This window comes from Schistocerca cancellata, chromosome 5 (assembly GCF_023864275.1).
Source record: "Schistocerca cancellata isolate TAMUIC-IGC-003103 chromosome 5, iqSchCanc2.1, whole genome shotgun sequence".
NCBI lineage: Eukaryota > Metazoa > Arthropoda > Insecta > Orthoptera > Acrididae > Schistocerca > Schistocerca cancellata.
In genome coordinates, this window is record NC_064630.1 from 382,520,638 (window position 1) to 382,543,906 (window position 23,269).

The 23,269-nt window shown below is 40.7% G+C and overlaps 1 protein-coding gene across 1 annotated transcript in view; it reads right to left on the minus strand.

Moving 5' to 3' along the window:
* LOC126188554 (uncharacterized) overlaps positions 1 to 23,269 on the minus strand; it is a 152,779-nt gene that overhangs the window by 40,781 nt on the left and 88,729 nt on the right. The window contains exon 9 of the mRNA XM_049930154.1: positions 4,051 to 4,230. Coding sequence (XP_049786111.1) covers positions 4,051 to 4,230 — 180 coding nt within the window. The remainder of the gene's footprint in view (positions 1 to 4,050; positions 4,231 to 23,269) is intronic.

Genomic DNA, 23,269 nt, shown 5'->3' on the forward strand with positions numbered 1-23,269 from the left:
TATCAGCAAAAATCATTGAGATTCTCAATTTCTGGGATGGATGAACTATCTATATAGATAATTGAGTTTGTGCGGAACCCCCAGTCTGTCAGTCTTGCTCACACTTTGCCAATATTTTAAAATTAAAACAGTGCATTTTATTGACAATTGAGATTTTAAAAGTACAAGTACATATTTCACTCTTAGCCATCATTTATCAATCAGTGATTTTCTTGTTGCCTTATAAAAATTAACTTCAGACAACTGCAACAGAAAGCAATGCAAAGGTACAGTCAAGACGTGAAATAATACTGCAAGGATAAAAACTTGCTGCGATTGGGCAAATGAGCTACCACTTCATCAGTTACTTATTGCATCAGAGTGAGCCACACATGGACAGTGAATTACCATGTTCCAGGCTGCAATTTGTTGTGTAACGTCCATTAGTTTAAGTGTGCACGATTGCTCACTGTTCTAATTAAGGAACACTACCCACAAAAGGGTCTCAAACACCTTTCTTCCATGAATGCGTTAACAAATTTGAAAGAAATATTTTCAGTGAAGACAGTGGATTATTTTGTTTGGTGTGTGAAAAAGTGTGTTTCTGCGAAGAAAAAATATGACAATGTGCAGCACTTTAACATCACACAGCATAATGAGAGGTTTAAGAATAAATCAGATTTACACCAGCAACTGAGTAAAACCAGTGTTGGCAAACAATCGAGTTGTAGTGACATTTTTTTTAAAGGCCTGTGCTTGACATTAGTGGGTTCCAACATTCTGTTGTGGACATTGAATAACTTGCAGCTTCATATACTATCAGAAAAGTAACAAAACAAAATGATACCAGAAGACTCTACATTGTGCAAAAACTGTATGGCACAGTTTTTCAAGAAGTAATTTATAATAAAGGATGTACATAACTTCCAGGAACACTTCCAATTATTTATTGCACAAGAAATAAACATTGTACAGACGTCATACATATTGCATTTTGAAGAGAAACCATGAACTTTTTTTTTTTTTTACAAACATTCAATATGCGAACCATGAGTGACCCGGCAGACATCAATATGGTAATCTAATTCTTGCCATACCCGTCCCCGCATGGCATCGTTGACTGTGGCAGTCGCTTGCTGTATTCTCTCCCAGAGCTCTGCTACATCATGTGGTAGGGGGGTGCATACACCAGACCTTAAATGTGTCCTCACAGAAAAATGTCATACGGAGTGAGATCTGGTGATTGGGGAGGACATTAGGCCATTTCATGAAACAGCTGTTCCCTTTTGTAGCACGGCCAATCCACTGATGCCGCAGCTCTGTGTCCAGGTACCCACGAACTTCACGACTGCAGGACTTTCCACACTGTCATTGGAGCCATTTTGAGTTCATGGGATGCATGACGCACTGATTTCTTTGTACTCCTTATGAATGTCAGTCATATGCACTCCACATTCACTTCGTTCACACTGACATCCGCTTCTCTTTGACAGGCACAGGCAACCCGTCTTAACGAATTTGTTGTGTCAATGGTAAATGGCCTTCCTTGTTGGTGGCTTCTTACGGTACTTGCCTCTAAACATCCACTGAACAGCTGTAGCACACTTGCTTTAGTCAAACTCCAACACACAGAAAGCTCGCTCCGCACCTGAACTCGCCATGTTTGCAACTAGCGCTGACTATCGGCAAATTACCAAACTATGCTGTTTTTTTTTTTTTTGTGGTTTTAGGGCGCACAACTTCAATGGTCATTAGCGCCCTGACTACTCTAAGAATGCACCGCGAGGCACAAGTTGACAACAACTAAAAGGGAAAACATGATAAAAGACAGACTGACAGGCATAGGATTAAAAAACAACATCATCAAATGTCCTTAGCGAGGTTTGTCAAATTGATAAAACGAAGAACACGAGCAGCTGCTTGTGGGTCATCCGCTAAAATAGCATCGAAAGTATTTGGCAGGTTAAGATCGAGGCGCAGTGTGTTAAGATCTGGACAGGACATTAAAATGTGTCTAACCGTCAGCAAGTGCCCACATGGGCAGAACGGCGCCGGCGCAGCCGTCAGCAGATGGCGATGGCTGAACCGGCAGTGTCCAATTCTTAACCGGGCTAAAACGACCTCCTCCCGCCGAGAAGGGCGTGAGGAGGACGTCCAAGCCACGGGAAGAGGTTTTAAAGCCCGAAGCTTGTTGTCGGTAAGTGCAGCCCAATCGGCATGTCATCGCGATAAGATGCGCCGACAAATGACCCTGCTAAAATCGGACGAAGGGACACAACAAGAAGCTGTCCGAAGCTGGAGGACCGCAGCCTTGGCCGCGGCATCTGCAGCTTCGTTCCCAGGGATACCGACATGGCCAGGAACCCACATAAGGCTAACCGGAGAACCGACGTCCACCAGCTGCTGAAGAGAGCGTTGGATCCGGTGTACGAAAGGGTGAACCGGGTACGGATCACTGAGGCTCTGGATGGCGCTCAGGGAATCTGAGCAGATGACATAAGCAGAATGTCGGTGGCGGCAGATGTAAAGAACAGCCTGGTAGAGGGCAAAGAGCTCAGCTGTGAAGACCATACAATGGCCATGGAGCCGGTATTTGAAACTTTGTGCCCCGACAATAAATGAACACCCGACCCCGTCATTGGTCTTAGAGCCATCTGTAAAACTATGCTGTGGCGGTATACATGAAAATTAACTTTCAGGGTTTCTCTTCAAAATGGCATATACGATATCTGTACAATGTTTGGTTCTTAAATAACTGAAAGTGTTTCCGGACTTTACGTAAACTCTGTATTTGCAATAGAATGAAGCATGAAAACACACAGATATCTGCATCAGGGCAGTGCCTGTGTAATGCTGCACCTGATCCAATGAAATCAGAGAGCAGATAATTTCTTCTGTATATACAAATACTGTGTTGAGTAAATCACTCCACTCTCACCAAATTTTTCAGTAACTTGTTAGCTTTCCTGTGGCCAGAAGGGGTACGGTATGACAGTTATTTCTCAGTGATTCTGCTCCATATATCATTAAAGCAGCAACTGGATTAAAAGGCCTTTACTCTAAATTAGTTCACCTCATCTGCCTTGTTCATGGGTTACATCGTGTCGTTAAAACTGTCAGAACTCAGTATAACAACATGGATCATCTTGTTTCTAGTGTGAAGAAAGTGTTTGTCAAGCCACCAATTACAATTCACTAATTCTGTGAACTCTGTTCAAATTTGGCTTTATCTCCACAGTCAGTTTTAACTAGGTGGGGAATGTGGTTACAGGGTACATCATAGTATGACTAACATTTCAGTGCAGTGAAAAATGTTTTTAATACCCTAAATGCAGAAGAGGCAGTCAGTATTGCCGCAGTCCACAAACGTTTTACTAAAATGGGCATACAAGGATAGTACATCCATAATAATTTTCTCCAAGATACCCGATATTTTACAGCAGCTGGAAGCTTTAACTAATTCCCTGGAACATTCATCTTCTCCAATAGACAAAATTTTATTGACATTGTCAGAAACTCGTGGGGTTGAAAAACTTGTTTGGGAAGCTGTGTCAAATTTTTTAATATCTTTCAGATGACCAAGCAAATACTGAAGAAGAATTCACCAAAAAAGATCTCTGGCACTTTCCACATGCACCTGAGATGCCATGCGACATCTAAAGAACGTGTTCACTGCACAAGCTGTTCTTCACTGAGACGCAGGAGTTTTGTTTTTACACATGAAAATCTCTGGAGGCTTTCTTTGTGTACTGTAACAGCCTTCAAAAAGGTGAGAGGGCTATGAAACTTTCATAACTGCGTGTATTCACTTTTGCTTATTTTAAGGCTTTTTTTACCATTGTTCTGCTGATTTGCTTGCTTACTTTACTATTTTATTGTGAATAGAAATCCAGGCTTTAATTATGATAACTCAAGATCTAATTTAATGGAAATATTCTTTTACAGTTTAGTGGTTTATGGATTTTCACCATACACCTCACCCCCCTCCACGTGTACACACACACACACACACACACACACACACACACACACACACACATTTTCTACAGACAGTGGTAATTATTACTCTACCTGATAGCTTTCTTTCATTGCATTGGTTTCTTTCCCAAAACCTTTAAGCATGAGGTAGTAGTCTTTCATCATGCAGCAGATAGTCTTAAACATTATGTAATGTCCTTCCATTTCATTCTGCTGCAGAGTGATTAATTTCTTCAGATGCCGTGACTTTATCTCTGCATTCTCTCTCTCAATCTGGAGGGGGGGAAAAAAAAGGAGTAATTAGGAAAAACAACCAAACACTTTGTTATTTAGTAATTACAGCTTTCCAACATGGTTAAGTGCTCATCTACCTGCTTTGTAAGTATAACCTCTTCCCAACATTCTTACCAAGGAAAATTAATGGTTTGAGTTAATAAGGTGAAGAGACTAATGCTACAAAAACATCAACCGATTCACTGGGTTTTATTATTTTTTTATGAATGAAGGAGGAACGGACAGAAGGAAAAACTTGAGGCAATAATTATCACCAACTATACAACAGATTGGACTAGAAAAATCTGCACTAAATGTAAGAATTAACAAAATGAAAAGTGCACATTGTCTGACCAAAAATATTTACAACAAGAAATGTATATCTAGAAAAATTAAACTAAAACACTACACCACAGTGGTATGACCAGAATGTTTATATGGATCTGAATGCCTAACAATGAACTGTATGATAGACAAACTAGAGATACTGGAAAGAAGGATTTTAGAAAAATGTTGTTGTTGTTGTCGTCGTCTTCAGTCCTGAGAATGGTTTGATGCAGCTCTCCATGCTACCCTATCCTGTGCAAGCTTCCTCATCTCCCAGTACTTACTGCAACCTACATCCTTCTAAATCTGCTTAGTGTATTCATCTCTTGGTCTCCCTCTACGATTTTTGCCCTCCATGCTGCCCTCCAATGCTAAATTTGTGATCCCTTGATGCCTCAGAACATGTCCTACTAACCGGTCCTTTCTTTTTGTCAAGTTGTGCCACAAACTCCTCTTCTCCCCAATTCTATTCAATACCTCCTCATTAGTTATGTGATCTACCCATTCTTCTGCAGCACCACATTTCAAAAGCTTCTATGCTCTTCTTGTCTATACTACTTATCGTCCATGTTTCACTTCCATACATGGCTAAGGTCCATACAAATACTTTCAGAAACGACTTCCTGACACTTAAATCTATACTCGATGTTAAATTTCTCTTCTTCAGAAATGCTTTCCTTGCCATTGCCAGTCTACATTTTATATCCTCTCTACTCCAACTATCATTAGTTATTTTGCTCTCCAAATAGCAAAACTCCTTTACTACGTTAAGCGTCTCATTTCCTAATCTAATTCCCTCAGCAATGCACCCAATTTAATTCGACTACATTCCATTATCCTCCTTTTGCTTTTGTTGATGTTCATCTTATATCCTCCTTTCAAGACACTGCCCATTCCGTTCAACTGCTCTTCCAAGCCCTTTGCTGTCTCTGACAGAATTACAATGTCATCGGCGAACCTCAAATTTTTCTTTTCTTCTCCAAGGATTTTAATACCTACTCCAAATTTTTCTCTTGTTTCCGTTACTGCTTGCTCAATACACAGATCGAATGACATCGGATAGAGGCTACAACCCTGTCTCACTCCCTTCCCAATCACTGCTTCCCTTTCATGTCCCTCGACTCTTATAGCTGCCATCTGGTTTCTGTACAAATTGTAAATAGCCTTTCGCTCCCTGTATTTTACCCCTGCCACCTTTAGAATTTGAAAGAGAGTATTCCAGTCAACATTGTCAAAAGCTTTCTCTAAGTCTACAAATGCTAGAAACGTAGGTTTGCCTTTCCTTAATCTTTCTTCTAAGATAAGTCGTAAGGTCAGTATTGCCTCACGTGTTCCAACATTTCTACGGAATCCAAACTGATCTTCCCCGAGGTCGGCTTCTACCAGTTTTTCCATTCGTCTGTAAAGAATTCGTGTTAGTATTTTGCAGCTGTGGCTTATTAAACTGATTGTTCGGTAATTTTCACATCTGTCAACACCTGCTTTCTTTGGGATTGGAACTATTATATTCTTCTTGAAGTCTGAGGGTATTTCGCCTGTTTCATACATCTTGCTCACCAGATGATAGAGTTTTGTCAGGACTGGCTCTCCCAAGGCCATCAGTAGTTCTTATGGAATGTTGTCTACTCCCGGGGCCTTGTTTCGACTCAGGTCTTTCAGCGCTCTGTCAAACTCTTCATGCAGTATCGTATCTCCCATTTCGTCTTCATCTACATCCTCTTCCATTTCCATAATATTGTCCTCAAGTACATCGCCCTTGTATAGACCCTCTATATACTCCTTCCATCTTTCTGCTTTCCCTTCTTTGCTTAGAACTGGGTTTCCATCTCAGCTCTTGATATTCATACAAGTTGTTCTCTTTTCTCCGAAGGTCTCTTTAATTTTCCTGTAGGCAGTATCTATCTTACACCTTGTGAGATAAGCCTCTACATCCTTACATTTGTCCTCTAGTCATCCCTGCTTAGCCATTTTGCACTTCCTGTCGATCTCATTTTTGAGACGTTTGTATTCCTTTTTGCCTGCTTCATTTACTGCATTTTTATATTTTCTCCTTTCATCAATTAAATTCAATATTTCTTCTGTTACCCAAGGATTTCTACTAGCCCTCGTCTTTTTACCTACTTGATCCTCTGCAGCCTTCACTACTTCATCCCTCAAAGCTACCCATTCTTCTTCTACTGTATTTCTTTCCCCCATTCCTGCCATTTGTTCCCTTACGCTCTCCCTGAAACTCTGTATAACCTCTGGTTCTTTCAGTTTATCCAGGTCCCATCTCCTTAAATTCCTTTAGAAAAATAACGGGTACAATAAAAACTGCAGACGGTTGGAAAATAACAAGTAATGAGAAGATCTACAAAAATATGGAGAAAATATCTGAAGTAATCGCCAAACGAATATTAACCTTTTTCGGACACCTCTACCGAACGGATGGAAATAGACTAACAAAACAAATACACCTATATTTCTGGAAGAAGAAATCTACAATGGCATGGATTACAGAAGTAAGGAAAGATCTAGAAAGAACTTCAAATAATCAGAAATAGCAGAAAGAAACCACTTTAAAAATAAAATACTAAATTTGGAAGGCCTTCAAAGCAGAAGAAATAAATCGGTAACAACATGGACAGAATAAAGGAAGAGACTTCAGGGGAGAAAAATGAGGGAATACTGGAAAAATAGGAAACAACAACAACAACAACAACAAAGGAAGAAGAGGAACTGAAGTTGTCAACATGATCCTAGTTGGTCAATACAATTGTAAAAATCACCAACACATCTGATCGAAAAAAGTATATGTGCTTTTTATAAGGGGCGGGGGAGGGGGGGGGGAACACTTCCTAGGATTTTACTACTGCACTGTCATCATCATATATCTATGTTGTTACAGTGGAATGTTTCTATGATCAATAAACTAGTTCAGTTTCAAAGAATATTTAACACTGCTACATGTCCAAAAATAAATTTGTTAGATGGCTAGTAGAAAACTGCAGTTTCCCTACCATTAAGTCATTTACTAGTATTTCCTCCTTTAAAAGTTCAGAAAAACCAGCTTCCTCTATTAACTTCATTGTTGAATCAATTTCTCCTCCTGTGTTTTTTTTCCTGATTTTGAACAGTTTGGAGAACAGACGCATAACTTTCTTCTCTTGCTCTGTACTGCTTCTGAGACATTTCAATCCGGTTCACAGCCTGCAATTTAATATAGATGACATTTAGTTATGTATAATAGTAAGTGAAGAGTAGATGTCCTTATGGTAATTTTAATTGTAATACACTATATGGCATGTTTACAGCAACAGAACAATCAATCCCAATTTTTTTGTTGAATTATTTTCACAATATACAGCTTTGTTTAGGTACAAATGTTGGGGCACACAGTGAACTGGATTACCAAGAATTAAAGATAACATTCTTGAATTTCAATTTTGCAAATGTTCTACATGCTATAAATTCATAATTAGCTACTGAAATCAAACAAGAATGGAGATTAAAATAGTATTACGGCACCTTCAGGTGATCTTACACTTGTGATTTTACACAGAATGAGTGCACAGATCTAATACAATTGTTTCCAGAAGAATTTTGTATCCTTTATTGTGTTGGCATTTCAATGGTATAAGATGAAATTTGCACAAGATTCTGTCTTAAAACAATCCAGGAATACTTGATAATGTTCAAGGAATACTGTGGAGCAGAACAGAATGAGCATAGGAGCTAATCCACACTTTTCAGACACCAACCTTGAACACAGCAAATTGCATGACAGGAACATCCATCGAGGAAGACAGGATTCTTATGAACAGTTATTTGTATAAAAGGATGAAATTTTGTGACTCAACGCAAGACTGTCATAAATGTTTCTTTGATAATAACTACAAATTTAGTGGAGTACCATTTAATCATGGCCTACATCATCATAAACACTGCACCACTACTAACAGGCATCCCATGTTTAAGCTTCTTTGGATGCCCACTACGCATAAATTTAAGGTGAAGTGCACATCAACTTATTACACTCTTAAAATTACTGCTGGAAAATTTTGCTACTTGCATTCTGTTGCCATATTCCTTGAAATGATAATAAATAAAGGGAGTGTGAGTTGGCCACAGATTTTTATGGTATGCACAGATCTGACTTCTTGTATAATTACGCTTTTAAATATGCTCATCAAATTTTGATATTGTAGGCAACCGCTGACCATAAAAAAATTGAAAAGAGAAAATGCAAGTAGTACATCATTTATGGTCTATTTTAAGTGAAATTTATCCAGTAGCCATTGCCCTCACATCAAAGATGTTTGTGAAAATTTGGCATAAGAAATTACATAATGAAAGAGTGTTAATAACACTTCCAGACTGTTTTGATTCAAACTACTGTTAGGAGTCAATTTAGAAATTTGTGTCATTTTCAGAAACTGGCATTGAGAGACAATGTGACTTATAAGTTTGCAACCTTAGTAACGTTTTTATTTATGAATAAGTTTTATTCAGTTTTGTGTCACTGAAGAGCTGAAGGGATTAGATACAATATATTAAAAAAAAAAGTGGAATTATGCTTACAAATCATAGTGCAAGTCATTTCTGAATACTTTTATGGATATTTTAGAATTTCTTTCCCACCAAAATTACAAGTTTCATCACCTTAATTTTTGTAATTCTAGCACCTGAAGAAGACAGCGAGGCATGCCGTTGAAATATCATGCAAGAACGACGCGAATATCCAGCTGGATTCCCAAATATCCAAGATGTGACCTTAATTCTTGTTTAACATAATGCCTACTATCATACTTTTCAACAGAAAAATGTTAAAGAGCGTTTTTTCTTTCTAGACAGATCTCATACTTTTTTTTAAAAATAAAGCTCTAACAAATGTTGCTTCAAATGGCTAAACAACAATACATGGAACAACGATGAACTTGACAGGTCTTTAATTGTTTTTACTCTGGGCATGCTACACGGATATTTCTATTACTACAAATTTAAATTTTATTATTTCCCTAACTTAAGGGTTAGGGCTCACATAAAGCTGTCATTAACTTTTTCTTGTTTCCCTTACAGAATCTTCATGATCCACCTTTGCCTGATTAGAATGCGAGAAAAAAGTTTAAATTTTACATTCCTTTTCTGCAACATACACACATTATTTTCAGGGTTACCACGACTATCCCCCAGTGAAATTCCCCGATATTTCCCGGTATTCCAGACAAGTTTTACCATTTTTCACTTACAAATTTTTATATCTCAAGGCTAAGTGAAGACATAAGTTGACAAAAAATGTAACAACTTCTGTATCTCATCCCCGTTTTGTTTTATAGCGGAAAAACGACTAGGGTCATACACACCCATGTCAAAACTGTGAAACACGAAGACAAAGAGAGGAATTAAAAATGACTACAAGTCAATCCCCAAGGATGGAAGAGAAGACAGCTAAAAACAGGGATGTGGAGAAAGGTCTATAAAATACGCAGTACAAAAATGGAGGTCTAGAACTAAAAATTAAATAGCCTTCACCACGTTGTTACGACTGATAAAACATAAAACATGGTCAACAGCCCAGGTTTATTCACTAGGGCGGCCAGTAACTCAGACGGCAAACCCAAATGGGGATGTAAAAAAAGGGGGGGGGGCATTCCATCAGGAAATGGTTGACAGTTAACAGTTGGGCGCAATGTGCACGAAGTGATGGGGGAGCACCACTTACATGGTGATAGCTGAAAAGGCAGTGCCTAATACACAACCTAGTTAAAATGACCTCCTCACAGTGGGAGGGCCGAGAGGAGGTTGTCCAAGCTGCTGGGAGAAGCTTAATAACCCAGAGCATATTCCCATGATGGGAGGACCAGTGGTGATGCCAAAGTGACACTACTTCCTGACAGACGGCAACACAGAGACCATCAGAGGGAATGCAAGAACTAGTGGGCTGAAGTACAAGGACTGCAGCCTTGGCAGCAGCATCAGTGGCCTTGTTTCCTGTCAGACTGACATGACCAGGAACCAACATAAATATCACAGTGGTTCCATCAAGGGTGAGTAAGTGAAAGCTTTCCTGGACCCGCTGCACTAAGTGATGGACGGTGTACAGCGCACAGAGGCTTTGAAGGGTGCTGAGAGAGAGAGAAAGTGAGCAGATGACAATGGAAAAGCCTGTGTCGCCGGGTGTACTCTGTCACCTGACACAGTTTGAAGAGCTCTGCTGTAAATACTGAGCAGTACTGGAAGCCAAAACTGAAAAGTGTCGGAGCCAACGTAGAAGGCACACCTGACACCAAGGTCAGTCCAAGAGCCATCAGAGTACACAAAGGTACTATCACGAAATTCCATGCGAAGGTCGTGAAACTGAAGGCGATAGAACGAGGCTGGTGTAGTGTCCTTAGGTAGTAAATGAAGGCCACGGTGAACACGGGCCGCCACATGAAGCCAAGGTGGTGAAGGGTTCCCAAACACCGGGAAAGTCACAGGGAGCATGAATTTAATATGCTGGAGCAAGAGCTGGAAGCAAACCCCAGGAGGTAACAGAGAGAAGAGGGATGCACCCCATATCGGTGATCAAAGGAGGCTGCATAGGATGGGTGGCCACACATGGCAGACAAACGGCATACATCCCTGCTGGTGAGAAAGTCACGGTGATATGACAGCAGTAGTTCAGCAGCTTCTGCATACAGTCTCTCAACTGGGCTAGTGTAAAATGACACCAGTGGCCAAATGTACGCCACGGTGGTGGATACTAGAGAGATGGCTAAGAGGGATGTACATGCAGATGTGTAAACAAAGCACATATAGTCTATTTTCAAACGGACAAGGGACCAGTACAAACAGAGGAGGGTGGTTCGGTCTGCACCCCATTAAGTACCATTGAGGACATGGGGGACATTGAGGGACTGCTTACAGTGGGCTGCCAGGTAAGACATATGGGAGGACCAAGAGAGTTTCCTATTGAGCAGGAGCCCCAGGAATTTTGTAGTTTCAATGAATGGAAGAGCAACAGACCCAAGATGCATGAATGATGGGAGAAACAAATTGTGCTGGTTTAGTCACTAGAAAAACGAAAGCCATTATCAATGTTCGATGAGTAAAGAAGCTTGAGACAACACTGAAGATGCTGCTCAAGGCAATAAGCCCGTGAAGAACTACAATAAATGACAAAATCATCAATGAAATGGGATCCGGAGATGCCCAATGGGAGACAGGCCATTATAGGGTTAATGGCGATATCCAAGAGGACAACTATCAGGACGGAACTGCGAGGCACAACGTTTTCTTGGATAAAGGTGTCCAACAAGGCAGAACCCATACATACTTTGAAAACTCTGACCTTTAAAATTCCTAAAGGGAACAGGGCAGGCATCCACGGAAGCTCCATGGGTAGAGTGTATGGAAGGTACCAGTTCCTCAGCAGGTGTCTTAGGCTTCCTCCAAATCAAAAATCACGGACACAGTCTGGGATTTCCGTAGAAAACCATTCATGCCATGGGTGGACAAAGTCACAAGATGGTCAACTGCAAAACAGCGCACTCGAAATCTACACTGTGAAGTGGTTAGTGAACTACAAGATTTGAGCCACCATACCAGTCGGGCACGAGTCGTACGTTCCATCATCTTCCAAACACAGCTGATGAGAGAGATATGGTGGTTGCTAGAAGGAAGGTGTTTGTCCCTCCCAGGCTTAGAAAAGGATATGACAATGGCTTCATGCCAGCATCTGGAAACGTGCCCTCTGCCCAGATGTGATGGTACACATTAAGCAGAAAGTGCTTGCCCACAAGAGAAAAGTGCAACATCTGAATGCGAACAGTGTCTGGCCCTGGACGGAGGATCAGGATGAAGTGAGAGCATGATCTAGCACCCTCATAGTGAAGGCACCAATGTAGCACTCAGATTCTGAGAAGAGAAGGGTATCGCCTGAGCCACCTCCACTCGTTTGCAATGGAGGAAAGCAGGGTGATAGTGGAAGGATCTCATTATTTCTGCAAAATGGCAGCCCAAGGTGTTGGGAGACAGCTATAGGGTCAACGATGACGCTGTCTGCTACTATCAGGCGGGAAATTGGGGAATGGATCTTGGTCCCAGAGAGTCGTTGGGAGAGGAGGAGGGGGAGGAACTGTTAAAAGAACTAGTGAATGAAATCCAGCTACCGTTTTTGTAACCCCGAAGAACGCGACTACACTGTTCACGCATCTGTTTATAATGAATGCATTTTGCCATTGTAGGATGACAGTTAAAAATGCAGAGAGCACTTCTCTGTGCACGAATTGCATCGTGCACTCCTCAGTCCACCAAGGGACAGGGACACGGCGTGATAAAGAGGAAGGGCAAGGAATGGAACGTTCGGCAGCGGTAAGGATAACTTTTGTACGGTATTCCACCCGGCAATCACAACTGGGGAAATCATGTTCACCAAAGTTCGCCAGGGAGAAGTAAAGCCTCCACTCAGCCTTAGTAAGCTGCCATTTGGGTGTGCATGGAAGTGGGGTAAAGTCAGCAAATGGATAGCACATGGGAAATGGTCGCTCGAGTAAGTGTCAGGAAGGGTGGACCATGCAAGACAATGGGCAAGATGTGCAGTGCATAAGGATAGGTCCAAATGGGAATAGGTGTGCAAGGAGTCTGAAAGGAATGTGGGTGCTCCTATGTTAAGGCAGGAAAGGTTAAGTTGATTAAAAAAAGTCAGCCACAAGGGCACCTCTCCAACAGTTTCTGGGAGAACCCCAAATGGGATGATGAGCATTAAAGTCACCGAGCAGCAGAAATGGTTGAGGTAGCTGCCCAGTAAGCTGGAGGAAGGTAGTCCTGGCGACATCGAATAATGGAGGGATGTAAATGGTACAAAGGAAAAAGGTCAAATGTGGAAGGAAAAGCCGAGCTGCAACAGCTTGAAGACAGGTATCAGGGAGATGGGTTGACTATTTACATCATCCCGTTTGAGCAGCATGACTCCCCATGTGATGGAATGCCGATCTCGGGCGGAAGGACAAAATGGACAAGGAAGAATTGCAAAAGCTGAAAGTGGTAGTAAGGATGCAATTTTGTCTCCTGAAGGCTGAGTACAAGTGGACACTGCAATTCTAAAAGACGCCATAAATCCTCTTTGTTGGATCGAAGGCCGCGAATGTTCTGTTGGAGGAGACTCATGACTAGACCACGGATTTTTAGGTAGTAAAAAAGTGTGTTTTAGGCACCTAAAATAGGCTCCTTCAGTAGTTCATTTAGGCTATATAAAACCTAAAATAAGCTCTAATAAAAATGATGCAGAGAAAATAAAAATAAATTAAAATACACAGTGCTGACAGTATGAACATCTTATTAGTCATTAAAACAAAGAGAATGAATATTTACACAGTTACAGAGCACAGCAATCTACAACATTAATGTTGAACATAACTCCAAATATTTTTGAGTTACTGTAAGATAAAGATCTCCGTAAAAAAGATGGGGCAATGGTTTAATTAATACATTCGTAGTTTCACATATTCTGACCATAGTTGGCTTCACAATAAATAACCAAAATCTTTTCTAGATTTTCTAGTGAAAAACTGTGGCGCTTGTCAGTCAGAATCAATTTATACGCTGAAAAAGAATGTTATACATCAACAGATGTGACAGGGGCATACTTCATTTTCGGCACATGTTGGACAGGAATGCTACAGTCAGGAGTGCTGGATTTTCTACTAAGTATGTCGGCAGCTGCACACAACTCATTCAGGCCAGTGTTCTTCTGCAAAACCGTTTGAATTTTTGCTCGTCTTTTTCCCCTACTTCACCTGGCACTTCATTCATTTTCGTTTTGACTTCTTCAAGCAAAGAAATATTGTCGTAGATAGGCCTCCATGAGCCTTCTAATTGTGAAATTATTCTTGCCATAAATGTATTGTGCGCCCTAATGTAAGATAAGTCCTGTTTTAAAGAAGAATCTTTGAGTAACTCCATTGCTGCAGTTACAGATGCAGCATCCTCCAGTATATTTTCAACCACCTTCTGGACAGCTGAGAGATGCTTACTATAGCATTTTGCTGCTGTCAGCCATGTGCCCCAGCAGGTGACAACAGGCTCTGGCGGCAATGGGACATCTGGAAGCTGTTCTTTGAATTCCTGTATTCTTGAAGGTGCCTTAACAAAAATTTTCTTCACCATAGATATTACTTTATTTACTTTAGGAAATTTTAGCCTTACTTGCTCTGCTATGCGGTTGATCCCATGCACTACACAAGTTACGTGCAGCATCAATGGGTAGAATACTTTTAATAGTTGAAACGCTGCTATCATATATGCAGCAGCATCAGTGACAGCCAGAAGCACCTTATTCTCATCCACTCCGTTTGGGTATAACACCTTAAGCCCATAGTTTACAAACTGTACTATTGTTTGTTGGTTAGTTTTTGCAAGCTGTTTTAAGTAAATCAAATGAGCCCTGGATGGAGCATCTGGATCTAGCTTGCCAATAATCAGGTTTGCAATGTAACGGTCAAGACTGTCAGTAGTTTCATCCACTGAAATCCATATACAATATTCTCCAATATCTTCTCGGATTCTGTGCAATGCAGCATTGTAAGCTAAATCCACATAATTCATACGTAAAGTTGACTCTGCAGGAATAGACTGATGGCAGTACTTCTCAAGGAAACCTCTGAAAATAGGTTTTTCTAGTTTTAGAAAGGGGATGTTTGCTGCCACAAGTGCATGACACAAATTACTGCAGATTTTTTTTTCCCCCCCGGAGGATTCACCAGATTTATTGGTTAAAAGAGTTTGCTTCAATTTTGACTTTCGTTCAACATTAGCTTCATGTGCGATTCCATCTGCAAGCTGAGTTAAGTGAGATTTCTTAATACTCTAAACCTAATATGAAAGAAAAGGGAAATGCAGTTTAGAATCGCATATAAAGAGTATTTCGTATTACTAAAGGATAGCGATAAAAAAGAATCCAAGTGACAGGAAAATAATAAGTCTAAGAAAAACATCAACTAACCTCCTTGTTGCATGCTTGGCAGAAAATAATTTTCCCACCTGTTGTATAATGTGGAAAATCTTGTAGCCACTGCCTTGCATCAGTATACTTTGAACCAGCTGTTTTCGGCATGGCGTGGTATTCTCACAACGAAACTAGAATTTATTTTGCACTTAGAACGTCAGTAACATTTAACACATCGGTCGCTACACAATGTACTGATTTGTTTTCGCTGGGACAAAATGAACGATGACCTGTCCCCCCCCCCCTTTACTGCGGTGCATGGGATCGGTAGGGGAAGTACCGTACCCGTTGCTGGACATATGGCACCAGAAAGATGGCCGCCCCTTGTGAACAAGCGAATGTAATCTACCAGTGCTTCAGATGAAAACATCTCACTACTGGCAAATTATTTTTCGAACCGGAAAATTCACGTATAATGCCTTTCACGAAACAGAGTAGTTTGATAGGACTGCCTGTAGACAACAGCGAGAAAATGCGCGAAGGGCAGCAATTTAGCTATAGAGGGCGTCTACGACTGACATTGTGATTTTTTAATCCGTGCTCAGCTTAAGGCTTATGAAACCGTTTCTTTGCGAAAAGACAGCTGGCCAGAATCATACGAACGAAATATTTTCAAATATAGCATTTAGTACTCCCACGTTCGATTCTAATGTGTAACACAAATCTCTGACCGGTTCCCATTCGGTCACCGAAGTTAAGCACTGTCGCGCTCGGTGGGTACTTGGATGGATGACCATTCAACTGTGCCGAGTGCTGTTGGTAGTAAGGCAAGCAAAGGGAATTGTAAATAGTCTAACGACCTTCGCCTTCGACGAGACGTAAAGCTTTAAGTTTACTTCCTTTTTCTAATCTTTGAAAACGCAAGAACTATGTCAGATGAGCAAAATAGGTACTTTTTAGGATTTTTATGCCGAAATAGGAAAAATTAGGTGTCAACGTCGAAATACGCAATTTTAGGTCCTATAGAACTAACGGTATTCAGTTTAGTTAGTCATGAAACGCTTAAGTACCAACTTATATGCAGAGTGGAGCTTAGGAAAAAAATAGGTTTTAACCTAAAGATCCGTGATCTATTTTTTACATATGAATAATAAAACACCTATAAAGAGTATTTGGTATTAACAGGGATTGCGACATAAAAAAATAAAAAAAAGACCTAAGTGTTAGCAAATATGAAGCTTGAGCGCATATCAACTAGCCACCTTGCTGCACGCTGGGCAGAAAATTTTTTTTCCATCTGTCGTATAGTGTGGCAAAACTTGGAGCCACTCTCTTACATGATGAAATAGGCACTTTTTAGGATATTAAATCCTAAACAGGCAAAAATAGGCACTTACGTCAAAATAGGCTTTTGTAGGTCCTATAGAATTAACGCTATTAAGTATAAATAGTAATGAAATGCATAAGTACAAATTTTTATGCAAATAGGAACTCAGGAACAAAACAGGTTTTTACCTAAAATCCGCGGTCTACTCATGACGAGGAAAAAATGAAGGTTTGTCATCTCGGCAGCTGCCGAGTGACAGTCTGCAAAGACTCGCTGCTACAGGCAACAGACAGGAGGATCCTGCTCCATGAGGTCCACAGAAGTGTCAGCCTCCTTCTGCTGTAGGGCAGCATAGTCCAATACAGAAAAATGGTTGGTGGTGTGCACCAGCAACACAAAGGCCGGCCAGGCGAAGGTATCATGTGGCGCCACCGTCAAATAGGATTTTCAAGTCGGCGAAGGAGAAGACTGTTTGCCTTTGTTAGACTTCTTTGAGCCTTTCAGATTAGTGGAGGATGACTCCGGTGTTGGTTGGCTGGAGGGACGTAGGAAGTCTTCATGGGATTATTCCTTCAGTCCTTTCCAGCCTACCGGTTGTGTAGCTAGTGACTTTGCCCCGTGAGGCAAGAGAGTGATGGCTTGTTGCACAGCTGGATGTGGTGACTGTGATGCTACCACAACACTGGGCAATTTCCCAACCTTAGAGCTGAATTTGAGGTCGCGTGTCTGTGTGGACTTGTCCATCACGGAGCGAGATGTAACAAGAACAGTACTACAAGTGCCAGATGGTAGAATACAGGGTTTGCGACTAGCCAATACCTTGTGAATAAGCGAGTAAGGAAATTTTTCCTTTATCTGGATCACCTGGACTTCCCACTCATCGAGATACACAGGACAATCTCAAGAGGAGGTGGCATGGTTGCCATTACAGTTGGTACAGGGGGAAGGAGGCGGACAAGTATACCCCTACCACAGGTTACACATTTGGCCGGGTGTCGACAAGACATTTGAGTGTGGTTTAAATGATGAAATTTGTAGCAGCACATCGCGTTCAGAATGTACAGTCGGACGGTGAGAACCTCACAGCCTGCTTTGATCTAGGAAGGAAGCACCTCTCTATCAGAAGAGAGAAAAGGAGAGTGTGTGGGCACTATGAAGGCACCTACCTTTTTCATCACCCAATGGACGGCAATGACACCCTGATCAGAGAGGTATGTTTGGATTTCGGCCTCAGTCAGACCATCGAGCAGCTCCCACGGGAAGAATTCAGAGTTCTGTGGGTCTTGACACGAACAGGATAGCTATAGACAAGTGAAGTGGCAAGCAGTTGCTGTACTTGAGAATCGGAAGTAGATTCCAAAAGCAAGGTGCCATTCCATAAACAAGAGCAGGATTTCACAGGGCCGACAACTGCATCAACACCTTTCTGAATAATAAACAGATTTACCATTTCAAAGGACTGACTGTCTTCAGTACGTGAAACCACGAGGAACCGTGATGCAGCTGGGAGGGTCTTTGAATCATTAGCCTCATTCTGTTTACGTTTTGTAAACAGCTGATTGTGAAGACGATTGGCTCATTACGAGAAAATCTCCAATGATTGCCAGCATCTCTGATGGCGCACTCCTTCCAACTGGGGGCCCCTTGTATCACAGTTAACACCTCAGGTTACACCTCCTGAACACCTGACGGAGTAACCAATCAGCAATTTGGAGAGGAAGCAGCTCAGGCAATCACCCCTCCCTGAGCCTGGCCTGTACCTAGGGGTATGTGCGAACCCTACCTGTCAACTTGTGGCTGGGAATTACGTATTACCCAGTCACCTTTTACACGTCAGACGCTTGGACCAGCCTTCAGGAGCACACAGGGAGGAAGAAGAAAAAGAGGAGCCTCAAACACCAAAGCGGAGGAAAGATAGGAGAAGGTGAATGGAGACAGGAATGAAAAACAGAGGTATGACTGTTCTTATGTCAGCGACAGACAGTGCGGAACATTAAAAAAACACCCCAGACATGTTCCCCAAGGGAGGGGAAAAAGAATAGCAAGAGGATAGACATGCAGCACAGAAAGGAAAAGACGTTGCTAAGGTTGGGGTCACATAGTAGATTTCACCCCCATGTGAGCAAAAATATTAAGTACTAACCTCAACATCTTTTGTAATTAACTGTTTTTAGATGGAGAAAGCAAGCGAAACGGTATGTGTGTTCCATTAAGGCCACTGTCATTTTATTTCAATAAAACTAAATGCATTTGTGACAAAAATACGGGTTTCCTTGGAGTCTGAAAACAGATTTAAAACACCTTCACTGATTTCAGAAATAACATCAGAAAAAAGTAGGCCTCTTGAAAGAAGTGTATAAGGCAGGGAAGAGCTGTGCAAACCAACACTATATGCGACCACCAATAAAATGTTGTTCTACTATGTTTGTTATTGTCAGTTATTAGTCACTGTGTTATATCTATTATTTTTACAGTTTTTGTGGGATTTTTCTTTTCAGACATATCAGTACATGGTGTACAAGCCGCCAGTGACTGACACACAGTTATCTTCTTATCGTTGGCACTTTCTAATGTATAAATTATGGTCCAAGTGCCAAAATTTACTAGAATAAATAAAATGTCTACAAAACGCCAAACTCTACAATGTACTTGCTGCGAGACAGTTGCAGTTCCTGAAACTCATCAACCATGGCCTCTGGCCTGCCAAGGAGCACTGTAGTCTTGGTTCCTTGAAGAAACCACAAAAATACGCCAAACTGAGGTAGTTTCCCCGACTTGATAGACCACAAGTGTCCCATATCAAATTGTGCGTCTCAACCTGCTACCTCAAACTGACCTACAAAAACCACGTAAGTTACAGCGCATGCACGTCGAGCGAGTTTTTCCAACATTCTTGTGCTCTCTTCACACAAACCATTAGATCTAGAGAAAAAAATGAATACGGCCTTGTTTTTGTACTGTAACACATTTTCGCTGGACGGTACGGTTCTCGAGTTATTCGAGAAAAATGTACAAAAGTGATATTATATGTGTTCTATCTCTGAAACCATTTGGAATAAGGCATACATCCATATGAAGCTTTTTGTCCAGAATCACTAATACTATCACCGCTCAAAGTATGTACCTTTCCTACTGACTCGCCCTGTATATTGCAAGGCGGCTCGTTCCACCTGCCCGAGTTAAACATTTATTCCTTGACTTAGCGTTGCTCCATGGCATGCGAAGTAATGTAAGAAAATTGGTATCTGACTGGGCTTTGTTGCGAGACAGGATAACGAGAAGACGCGTATGAAGTGCAATGAAACAGTCATTGTTTGCCGCCATATTGTATAATTTGTGTTTTTTGAGATTAACAAGTGCTATGTAACGTTAATGTGGAGTTTAGTGACAGCCATAATACAGTCTGGCGCACTTAAAAGGTAATTTCAAGTATTTATTTTAGATCAAAAGATTCTGTGATGAACTGTAATACACGACAAGCTTGTATAGGACTTCGGACATTTGGTGCTCTATGTTTGCTGTAGAACCTGCTTCAATAGCACAGTCAAAAACATAGACAAAGTTTTCTCTGCTAAAACAAACTCATTTCACTTGCAGACAATAATCGAATGACCAAATGCAAACGGCAGTATCCCAATTCAAGAAGAACCTACAGAAGTTTTCTTTCTCTTACATTTCAAGCATTTTACAGGCAACTGTCAGAGTCAGCTGCTGCTTCTACACCATGAGAGTAAGTTGTCTACATGTATAAAATTACGTATGCTGTGGGAGTAGTCAACGCCACTATGGAAATTGATATTGTCCTTCATATACAAACAGAGACACTACACACACTAGTTCAATAACGAGTTTAATATTACCAGCTTAAAAGCATTAATTTCTTCTTTTGAGCCACAATATTATAAAAATGGCTAAAACATGACAGGACCTAGGAGGAGTGAAACATAAACGCTGTCTAGTATTTCATGACCAAAACCAAATTAATACACGATCATTCAGTTATATGTATTTATTGTACATACTGCAATTTGTTGTGATAAATGTGTATTTTATGTTATGTATATGTTATGTATATGTATTGTGCTTTATGTAATTTCAAGTACAACTGATGGAATCATTCTGTGTGAGCTACATCTGACATCAGACAGCCATCACAATACAGGTCCATCACATATGAACTTCATGAGGTTCTACTCTGCAGTAAAGGCAAGCACAAGAATGACATGCTAACTCATTGCACACATTAATCGGGTCTTTGTTGATAATGACTGGGTTAGGAATATTTGTAGATTTAGTTGTTATACGTTTTAGTATATGCAGAGTGATTTGTGTTTTTTTGTTGATTTGTAAAACTGAATTGTGTCCAGAGTAAAGTAATTAAAAGAATATTGAGCAACTGAATTCTTATGATAAAAACCAGATCACAATTTAAAATACAGAGGGAACAGGAAGCGAATGTGCAGCCCAGCGGTGATTAACAAAACCCAGAGCTCTTAAATCAAATGAAACTTTTGATGAATACTGTAGCTAGTTCAGCTTCAGAACAGTCTCACATGTCAGCTATTCAAATGACTGTCTGCTTTGCAAGCGAATATTTCAACAGATGAGAATTTAGCTTTGGAACAGTCCAACATGTCTGCTACTCGGAAGAAACTGTTAGCTGAGCAAGCGAATATGTCTGCTGCTCAAGTGAATATATCAGCTGCGCAGGCGGGTACTTCTACAAATGCAATAGCCATAGCTACACAACAGGCAAATATAGTGGCTAAAGTAGCAAATCTGACCAGCACTGAGCAATTTAGATACAGAACAGGCAGAGTTAACTGAGAAAGTAAAAGGTATAACCAATAAAGTGAATGAACTGCCCATAAGGGAAGATTCTGTAAAAGTATTAGCTGACTTGAGTACTTTGACAAATGAAGAGACAGAAATCAGGAAAAAAAATAAACAACATGAAGCAAACCCACAAACAATTTCTCATCAAAATAAACAAGTGAAATTTAAACCATGCAGGGGAGAGAACAAATGATAGGAGTAGAGGTACAAAACCTGGCCTTAAGAGTGAAGGAAAGCATCTGGATGTGAAGGGTGAATGGAACAAAAGTTCCAAGAAAAACCCAGCAGTTTAATCAATGATTAGACTACTGTGTGGGGATAAGGAACAGCAAGTGATATTGTCTGTTAATAAAGGAATCAAGGAGGCGGTAGAGAATATAGTGAGTGAAGGCCTACCTTTACCTTGCCAAACAGATCAAAAGTTAAAGGAAGTTCACAAGCACATAGGAACCGAGTTCGAAAGATGGAACGGAGAAGTTACACAGAATTTTTAAATGTGCAGTCAAAGGATAGAAGAACTGCGGGTGGTGGCTACAGAAGAAAGGACGCCAGCCCAGAGTGGAGATCTTGAGGTAGAAATCAGGGTTCAATGTATAATTATAAGGTTGATGAGCAGTACCCAGATACAAGCCCAAAATAACACATGTATGGAAGTAGGTCACCCACTAGTGATTATACCAAATCTATCATGGAAGAGAAAATGTTAAAGCATAGGCAATCCCAAATATTTTTTCCGGAAAAGAAGACATTAAATCCCATCATATTTATCAAACAATTCAGAGGACTGTTACCACAAGCTCGGTCTGATCGACAGAAAATCGAATATTTATCAGGTTACATCCAAGGCGATGGTAGCCTGTGGTGACTGATGTAATAGACAAGTGTCACACCTACAAAGAATTTGAGAAGGCATTCCTCAATAGATATTGGTCAAGAGGCATTCAGGAGAGATTGAAGAGAGAAGTACATAACCCAGAACCTTCTCTTACCAAAAAGGAAACTTGAGGAGATAATTCAAAAAATATTTGAATAAAGCAAGATACTGGTATTAACCAATAGATCACATTGTGATGATAATCATCAGAGCTCAGCTTCCGATGGAGATCAGGGGAAAACTGCTGCATGTTTCAGAAGATAATCTGGAAGGAGGGAAAGAAAAAGGCCAACTTTGGTTTTTTCAGAGAATTATACGAAAGCATAGCTCCCCTGTAAAGAAGACCACATACGTAACACTAGTGCGACCCATTTTTGAGTACTGCTCGAGTGTTTGGGATGCCCACCAGGTCAGATTTAAGGAAGGCATTGAAAAAATTCAGAGACTTGCTGCTAGATTTGTTACCAGTAGATTTTACCAACATGTGAGTTTTATGGAGATGCTTTGTGAACACAGATGGGAATTGGTGAATAAAATACAGATTTTTCCCCCCTCCGCAAAAGACTACTGAGAAAATTTGGGGAACTGATATTTGCATCTGACTGATACATTTCATGTAAGGACCACAAGACAAGTTCATATAAATTAGGGCTTGTTGGAGGTGTATAGACAGTTTTTCCCTCTCTTCATTTGCAAGTGGCACAGGAAGGCAAAGGACCAGTAGTGGTGCACTGTATCCTCCAATAAGCACCATATGGTGGTTAGTAGA